This window comes from Fulmarus glacialis, unplaced genomic scaffold (assembly GCF_000690835.1).
Source record: "Fulmarus glacialis isolate BGI_N327 unplaced genomic scaffold, ASM69083v1 scaffold15300, whole genome shotgun sequence".
Classification (NCBI taxonomy): Eukaryota; Metazoa; Chordata; class Aves; order Procellariiformes; family Procellariidae; genus Fulmarus; species Fulmarus glacialis.
Genome location: NW_009187232.1, coordinates 9,701 through 18,155, shown reverse-complemented (window position 1 = coordinate 18,155; position 8,455 = coordinate 9,701). Strand labels below are relative to the sequence as shown.

Sequence of the window (8,455 nt, the reverse complement as noted above, 5' to 3'; positions counted from 1 at the left end):
CTCTTGAGCTTCGGGCGAGGGAGCAGGAGAGCCGCCTCATCTCCCCACGGTTGCTAAACGAGGCTCTGTTTGTTCCAGTGCAGGGTGAAATATGAAATCCCATCAAGCCGCCTTGCTTATTAGAGAGATCTCAGCGAGCTGTTTATTATGCACCATGGCGTAATGCAGATTACGAATGTGACCGGGCGATAATTAGCAGAGCTGGAACTGTAATTAAACGCTCCTGTGCTGCGCTGTGGTTTCTGTTGCAAAGTGGAAGGAAGCTGAACGGTTTCAAAACCCGCAGGTCCTCGGCGTGCACATGCGGCCGCTGCTCCCGGGGCGATGGGGGGTGAGCGCTCCCCATCACCACCCGGGCTTTTGCTGCTGCCCACCAAAATCAGGCAGCCCTGCCTGGTTCCTCTCCGGCTGTTACGTTGCTGGGGACTTGCTTTTGGTTTGCAAAATGTGGTGTTGAGGAGGGGTTTGCTTTCCTGAGCCCCTTCGAAGGAGCCTCGTGCTTCCTTCGAGCATCTTTCTGGATCCGCCAAGATGCGCAGGATGGGGTTGCTGTATCTTGGGGAGGTGGTTTGCCTGTGGGGGCACAGGCCTCCTCTCCGGCAGGCTCGTGGGGGTTTTTTATGCCAAAAAAACCCTTCTGAAATCCCACGGGGCAGCCTCGGAGGCGGGCGGCGATGGAGAGCTGGGGATGGGCTCCTGGGGAAGAGCTGGTCCTGCCAGTGGGAGGTCGGAGGCGGTGCATGGGGAAAAGAGCTGTGGAGCATGAGCTGTGCTGGACCAGCCACCTCCAGGCCACCTTTAACGCTCAGTGGAGGGGTTGCACTCCTATGAGTCGTCTGGAGAGAGGACGGATGCAGGAGGACGAGGAGAGGGCTGCAGGCATGTGGTCAGAAAGTACTGTTTGTTCCTTTGCTGGAAGAGCCAATCCAGTTGCCTTGGCAGAGCCAGAAGATCTCCGAGTTCACAGGGGTCACGTTCGTGTCCCCCACCGGCAGCCATCCCGTGGGAGCAGGCAGAAGCCGCTGGGTGGATGTGATCTCCTCCTCTCTGTTCCTCTGCCTAGAGATTTGCACCCTCTCCGCTTGCGGACGGTGTTTGTGTCGCTGAGGATGCGGCAAGGCGCTGCGGGGTCATGAGTTGCCAGGGAGGTGGGATGCTCCAGCCACTCGCTGCAGTTATGGGGCAGGCGAGGTTGGACTTGCAAGCTTCTGCTGGGGTTATTTGTCTTGCTTAAAGGATAGAGGCGCGTGAGCAAGAGAGCCAGCAGATAATTTTGAGGGCTGGTCAAGACCAAGATGCCAGTTCAGGGTGGGAGTCTGACTGTTTGGTGACTGTCAGCTATATTGGCCAAGAAGAGCCAGCAGCGAGGTTGGAAGTGGTCGTGGGCTGGTGTCCATGTCCACTCTCGGTGACCAGCAAGCTTGGCCTCTCCAGGGTTATAATCATCTCTCCTCAACAGAGGCTTAGGAGGACATCTCTCAGTCTGGTGCTGGATGCTCTAGAGGGATCTTCCCCTGCTTGAAACCAAAACCCAGGTCAGCGCTCGCTGATGATTTGATTAGTTTCCTCAGTCTAGTTCTGTTTTGAGGTTGCTCAGTATCTTACCAAGATCATAAACCATAAAGAGAGGAGGTCTGAGCAGAGGATGAGCAGCTAGCCCCAAAACTGCTGCAAATCCTTGCGAGCTAAGGTGAGGGGGTGACTGACTATGACTGGCTTGGCTGATGAACCCTGAAGGACAGGAAGGTCTCCACCCTACCCTTCCCTTGGCCGGCAGCAAAATCAGCCCGTCAGCCATCCTTCTCCTAACACTGCTGTAATCTGCTAGCGTGGCAGAGCAGCCGAGGACCTTGGCTTGTCAGCGGCAGGGTGACTTGGCTGTGGTTTCGCTTGGTGTGTTGGCTTGTTGGCTTTCCAAGGCCAGCTCTGGCCGTGAGATGTGGTTTCCATGCGCAAGGAGAGCGCGATGGCTGGCGCTCAGTTGGCTCGGCCGTCGGCCGGATCAGGCTGTGAAGCGGATGCTCGCACAGAGAAGAGGGTTGTGATCTGAACGCCTGCGTCTTCAGGTGGTCACAGGGTAGATTTGGGAGGAGGAGGATGTTGGTTTTCATGGGCGCTGGAGGGAGAGCGCTACTCGTTTGTCCTGTCCTGCCTGTTAAGCAGAAGCCTGTAATTTTTTTTTTCTTCTAATGAGCCATCAGGTCCAAAGTCATTGACTGCGTTAACATCTGAGCAATAGCCAAAAGGCATCCTGACTGGGAATGATTACACTGGCAAAAGCAGGAGAGCACATATCTCCTGCGGAGGGACTTTTGGGTGTGATCTATATGACTACAAAGTGCTGGCTCTTCAGGGTTACGTGGGTATGGGCACGCCAGGGTGGGAGAGACCTGTGAGATCTTTGTCCTCTGATGGGGCGTGGGACTTGAACCGCCTGCTGGCATAGGCATTGAGAAGGTGGCAGCCCTGGGCTTGAGGTTCTCCAGGAATGTAGGTGCCTGTTGATGCTCGGTCTCCTTCCTTTCATCCCTAACTGTATTCCCGACGGTGACCGGCATGTTTCTTCCCCACAGATGGAGTCTCCGGTCTCTACGCCTGCGGTGCTGCCCTTGCACCTCCTTGTCCCTGTCGTCAACAACGACATCTCGTCGCCTTGCGAGCAGATCATGGTACGCACCCGCTCGGTGGGAGTGAACACTTGTGACGTGGCCCTGGCCACCGAGCCCGAGTGCCTGGGCCCCTGCGAGCCCGGGACCAGCGTGAACCTGGAGGGCATCGTCTGGCAAGAGACGGAGGACGGTAAGTGCCACTGAAGAGCTTTTTGCTCTCCCACAATGTCATTTTGGAGTTACGGCAATCCCTTCCTTCCCGTGTCCGTGCCGTGTTGCGTGTTGGCACGTCCTGGGCTTTCCCCCCACCATCTGGGTGGTCAGGACACAGAGGAGCCCTTAGTCTGTCCAGCAAAGGGAGTGACGGGCCAAAACTTGTGTCAGCCCAACGCGTCGCATTATCCCCTTGTCCAGACAGTGGACGAAATCTAAGCTGCCATTTCTCTGCCTTTCTGCAAGAGCTAACTTGTTCTGGAGGCGCCAGAGGAAAGGCCGTGCCATCCTGCACGGGAACTCGACGGAGTTGACTTTGTTTCTGCTTGGCAACCCGCAGGTCTGTCACAAAAACGCTCAAACCCCGGGAGGCAGCAGAAATCTCCTGCTGGATTAAAAAACCCCAGCGGAGCTTTCAAAATCGACTCAGCGGGAGCTCAGGCTCTCGCCTCTCTTGCCAAGCCAATCAAACCTTTTCTTTCTGCCGGAGCTCGTCTCATCTGTGCGCAGCTTGGTTTGCTTTCCCAGGTCCTTTGATGGGTTTTCGTTGCTGTTGGGGGTCTGCCAAGTACCGCGGGGATGAATAGGTGGCTCAGTGGGCCACGGCGAGCGCTGGAACCTGGCCTTCCCTCCAGCCTTGTTGGGATGCTGGAGGGTTCTGCTTCGGGAGGCTCAGGGTGAGCTCCTCATACTTGTGCCTGGCTTCGGCTGGGGTCTGGAAGCAGAAACAGAGCCCAGAAGCACAAAGGTGAGAAAGAGCAGTGGTGGTGGAAGCCAGCTGGTGGTTCACCTCGGCTGGGTAACCAAGAGCTCCTCTTGGATGTCTGCTCCCGCTCCTCCATCGCCGCTGCGCGTGGGGAATGAAGCTATTGGCCTTAATCCCCTGGCCGCTCCTCACTGTGACTGTCTTCGGTATCTCCGATGGAAGCTGAACTAAAATCTGCGTTCCCAGGAGCTGCTGCCAAGGGGGGTTCCCTTGTCATCCCATGTTTTGGGAAGACGGGGATGGGCCCAGTTTGCCTTTCCTCTCTCCCTGCTGGGAAACTGGTTTTGAAACTGTGGTTGACAACAGGACCGAGTGCTGCGATGACCCCCGGTGTGGAGCTGGTGACCACTGAAATTGTTCCCGTTGGGAAAAGCGTCGTGACCTGAGCTGTTTGGGAGGAGAGGATTGCATGGAATATGCTGGGGAAGACTCTTAGCTTGGATGGGGACTTCCACATCCTCTACCCTCTGTGCTTCACCGTCTGTTCCGTATGGACAAACCCATCCAGACTGAGGCAGCCTGGGAGCTGTAAGTGTGTTTTTTCTGCTGCTCCGAGGCAGAAAGACGCCACACATTGTAAAATCAGACCCAAGGATCCACTACTTGGAGCGAGGCTTGCTGGTGGGGGCAAGGAAACACAAAGCAGGAGGGTTCAGGAGCCCGGCTCTACGCACCCCAGGGCTGGGGGATCTGCCGGGGGGATCTGCTCAGAGGAAACCTGCGGAAGGTCTTCTGCTGAGCTACCAGTGCACTGGCACTGCTTGTTCGGTGCCTGCAAAGAGCCTGATCGCTTTACAAGATGCAGTACCTGCAGCTAGAGAAACTGAGGCACGGCTGGGCTGAGTGTTGGGACACGCAGCTGCGCAGAGGAGTGTCAGCACCCCCCACTTCTGGGGTGCCTGCTATCCCCACCACCCCCCATCCCCCACCAGCGTGCCATTCTGGTCTGATTTCCCTCAACCCAAAAGCCCCAGAGCTGCAGAGTTCGCTGAAAATCCCAGGACTGCCGGAGACCCCCACGGGCAGCAGTGAAGCCCATGAGAGCTTGGACCTTGTAGGGTTGGTTTTTTTCAGTGGAAATCAGGAGAAGCAGCTCGTGGTGGGCAGAGGAGCCCAAGTGGCCATGCCAGGAGGGACAAACAGAGCATCCCTGAGGCAGAGAGCACAAAAACATCCTCCTCCGCCAAATCCTGGTTGAGAGGCAGTGACATGGGAGTGGTTTCTGGTTCTCCTCCCTTTTCTCCTGCTCCTCACCCCACTGCGAAGCTCTGCGGCCCATCTGCCTGTCCGTCCGCATTACCCTTCGCTTCCGCAGCCACCATTTCGGAGCGTGCCTCGGAGGCGCCCTGCAATTTCGCACAGCCTGGCTATTTTTAATCTGCAGTAATTTGATGAACTCGCGCAAAGGTCCTTCTCCCCTGGCTGATGGTTGGTTGCCACCATCGGGAGCTATGACTTTTACGGCCAGCCCTGCAGAAGACAAATCCCTCTGTTGCCTTTGGTCGTTTCTGGTCTGCTGTGCGCGTTGGCTCCTGGCGTAGTGACATCTCTCGTCCTCGAATGAAAAGTCAGGGTGAAACCATCCCTATTTCCTGCCGGGCATCTCTCTCCTGCCTTCCCATGGTTAATGGGTGGGTCAAGGGCGATGCTGGAGGAGATGTTGGACCTGGCTGTTCAAAGCTGGAGCTTGTGAAATGTATATGGATGCAGCGAGCATCTCCCCTCACCTGAAGGATACAGGGGAGAAAGCTACACCAAGGGCATGTCTACAAATCCAAATGAGGTGCTTTCAGCACGAGTGAGCACGTCTGTGTGGCCGGAGACCATCCCCAAGATCTTCAGAGGGATCCCAGCACCTTCATCAAGAGGGATCCACCTCTCACCCTGCTCCTTGTGATGCTGCAGCCTCGCCGCACTGCTCGGAAAGACCCCAGGGCAGCAGGAGCAGCGGGATGGAGCCTTACCCCCGCGGGGCTGATGGATCCTGCCTGCTCCCACCAGGTTAACGAGAGCAGAGCTTAATTGCAAGAGATTTGGTGAAGCACTTGGTTCAGAAAGCTCTTTCTCGCAGTGCTTGGCTTGCATCAAGAGTCCTCTCTGGCGGTGGAGAGGAGCTTCCTAGCTCAACTGCAGCAGCCGCTTTCTCCCCAGGGGTGACATCGCTGAATCCCTGGAGCCGTTGGCACTGGGAGGAGCAGAATTATGGTTGCTCCCGCTTATGTCCCGGCTTCCCGAGCGGGATGCTGTGGGCAGCGTCGTCAGCGGTTCCCACCGAGCCTCTCGGGAGACATCTCTTCTCGGACCTGCCCCTTGGACTCCCACGGTAGTTGCTCTGACGTGGATCTTTTTGCGAGCTGCTCTTCTCCCAGCTGCATGTTAACGGCGTGTGCCCCCGAGACGAGGGGATCTGCATTGCTCTCTGCACGCTGGCAAAGCGTATTTGGGCTCAGGCGGTTGCAAAACTTCCCTTCCCGTGAGGCTGGGAAGAGGAAGGCAACGTGGTTCTTCAACCAGAGCTCCCTTTTTTTAGAAAATGGCTTTTGGGTTGGCCGTGGAGCTGGGAAGTCGGGGAGAAGGGCTCCTAAAGCCAAAGCCTGGCAACACTGGAGCGACCTTGGAAGGACAAGCTGGAGCTGACCCATCAGAGATGTGAGCGTGAAGCTCTGAGGAGCCCCACGACGTCCCCCTGCCTCGAACACCAGCTTCGTCCTCTCCCCCTCTAGAAAACCTGCTGTGAGACCGTGATCGCTGCCAAAGCCACCCTGGTGGGCTCCCACCACCAAACATCTGATGTGGGGCTGGTGGTCAGTCTGCTCCACCACGGCTCCAGGTTGGTGTTGGGCTGAGGTCCGGTCTTGCCAGCGGCGGGCCCCGGTCGTATGCACTGTCCTGTAGCCACGCTGGTGACACCGTCCCTTTTGCCGGGCCCATCTTGTGCAGGGAATGTGGTTTTTTGAAACACCTTTGGTGGGAGCAGCTGTCTCGGCAGTTCCCCTAATTCTGTTAGGTGTGATTTCAATCTACAGGAACTATTAACTGATCTAATTACACCGGAAAGCATCACTCCGTTTGCTGCCTCGTTAGCTGCTGGGTCTCCTCCATCCCCCTCCGCGGAGCTGGTGTCACCTGGCTCGGAGCATGTCACCTCCTTGCCTCCGCTCGGAGCGAGCGACCTGCGTCCCGGCACCACGCTGGTGCCGTTTGCAACCAAAACAGGCCGGCGTCTGACACGCAGACCCTCCGAGCAACGAGGATTGCAGTGTGGCAGCACCACAGCAAACTCTCTCCGCACCCCTTCCTCCAGCTCCATGCTGGAACGGTGGCAGCAGGTCGCCTGCAGCCGAGCTTCGCGTGCTCCGGGTGTTTGGATTGCGCTTTTGCAAACATCTCATGAGGGTATGATGGAGCGTGCACGTCCTCGGGGACCGCATATGCCGACATGGACATGTCCTTGCACAGAGCAGGAGGGAGATGCGATAGGTTGGGAAAGGATGGGGAAGGTTTGGAGGGTGAGGGCAAAGACTGGAAGATTTTACCATAACCGTGAGGAAGCCTGACCCCAAATTTGATGGCTTTGCACGTTGAACGTGCTGCCTCGCCGTTATCGCGCAGCCTTTGATTGCGACTCCGGTTGCTTTTTGCCTCTGGGGCTGTTTTAAAAGGGGGATGTGCCAAGATTGCACTGCCTGTGGGTGGGCTTTGGGGCTTCCTACACCATCCCCTACGTACGCGCTCCGGTCTGCATAGCCGTGTGTACTTGAACCCGGGACCAGGAGGTGAGTTTTTAAGGCTGATGCAGCAAGGGCGAGGAGCGGGAATATGGATTTCTTGTTTGCTTTAATGGCGTTTTCCAAAGTAACGAGCGGTTGTAAATCCCCTCCAAGGTTGCTGAGCCAACGCGCAGGCTCAATGCGCTTCTCCGAAGCCTCCTAAAGCCGTGACAACGCGGCTGTGACCGCTCTCATCTTCAGATCAGCAATCCGGCAGCTCGCTCCGGGTGGCAACATCATCCGGCACCGCTCGGTAACGGGGCATCTCATCTCCGGTGCTGCGAGCGTTGCTGGTGTTTCGGGCTGCTGCCTCGCACCCTCCTGCCATTTCACCGATGGATGGGGAGGCTGCAAACCCCCCGGGCGCAGAGGCTGCTTGTGTGTCGGTGTAGAGAAGCAGAGCTTTGTTATGCATCATTCCCTGGTGCTCTCCCGGCGCCACTGCTTCGTGTCTAATAGCTGCTGGCTTGACAGGGGAGCTGGAGGAGAGCTAATGCACCGCTTATCGCTCTCGAAGCATCTGTCAGCTTTGTACGGAGGCTGTTTTATCAACAGGTGAGCAATATTCTGCTCCAGACAGGACTATTGCTCACATCCATCTCCCTAAGGCACGTCTGTAGCTGCCCCCAGGTAATACCAGCTGCGGCTCCTGCTTTAGCTGCCGAGCGCTGGATTAAAGGTCTTGTTTACGAGGAGGCTCTCGAGCTGCCACGCTTTCCTGGGAGCTAAATTGGTTTCGACTCCTCTGCCTCCCTTCTTCAGGAGCATGAGGTGGAGGTCTGGGGCTGCTCGCAGGTGGCCCCCGGGGTGTAGGTGGTGCCCTGGCTGTGCTCTGCCTGCCCTGCCAAGCCTTGAGAGGCACCAAGGTCCCCAAAATCCTGAAGGCATCTTCTGGATGGGCTTCAGGCCATGGAGAGGGAGCTGCAGCCCCCAATCCCACGCGGGTGCTAGCCACTGTGGGTCACAGCGGGACCGGCCGTCTTCTTGCAGGACGATGTCAGGACCTCGCTCATAGTCACATCATCACTGTCACTGAAGGTGGACGCTTGTGGCGCTTGGGCAGGAGCGTGGCAGTGGGCGTTGTGCGTGTTCAGCAG

The 8,455-nt window shown here is 57.1% G+C and overlaps 1 protein-coding gene across 1 annotated transcript in view; it reads left to right on the top strand.

Moving 5' to 3' along the window:
- The first annotated feature begins 2,573 nt into the window (after positions 1–2,573).
- The window catches only part of ZNF609 (zinc finger protein 609), a 15,100-nt gene continuing 9,218 nt past the window's right edge, over positions 2,574–8,455 (top strand). Inside the window, exon 1 of the mRNA XM_009574452.1 lies at positions 2,574–2,799. Coding sequence (XP_009572747.1) covers positions 2,574–2,799 — 226 coding nt within the window. The remainder of the gene's footprint in view (positions 2,800–8,455) is intronic.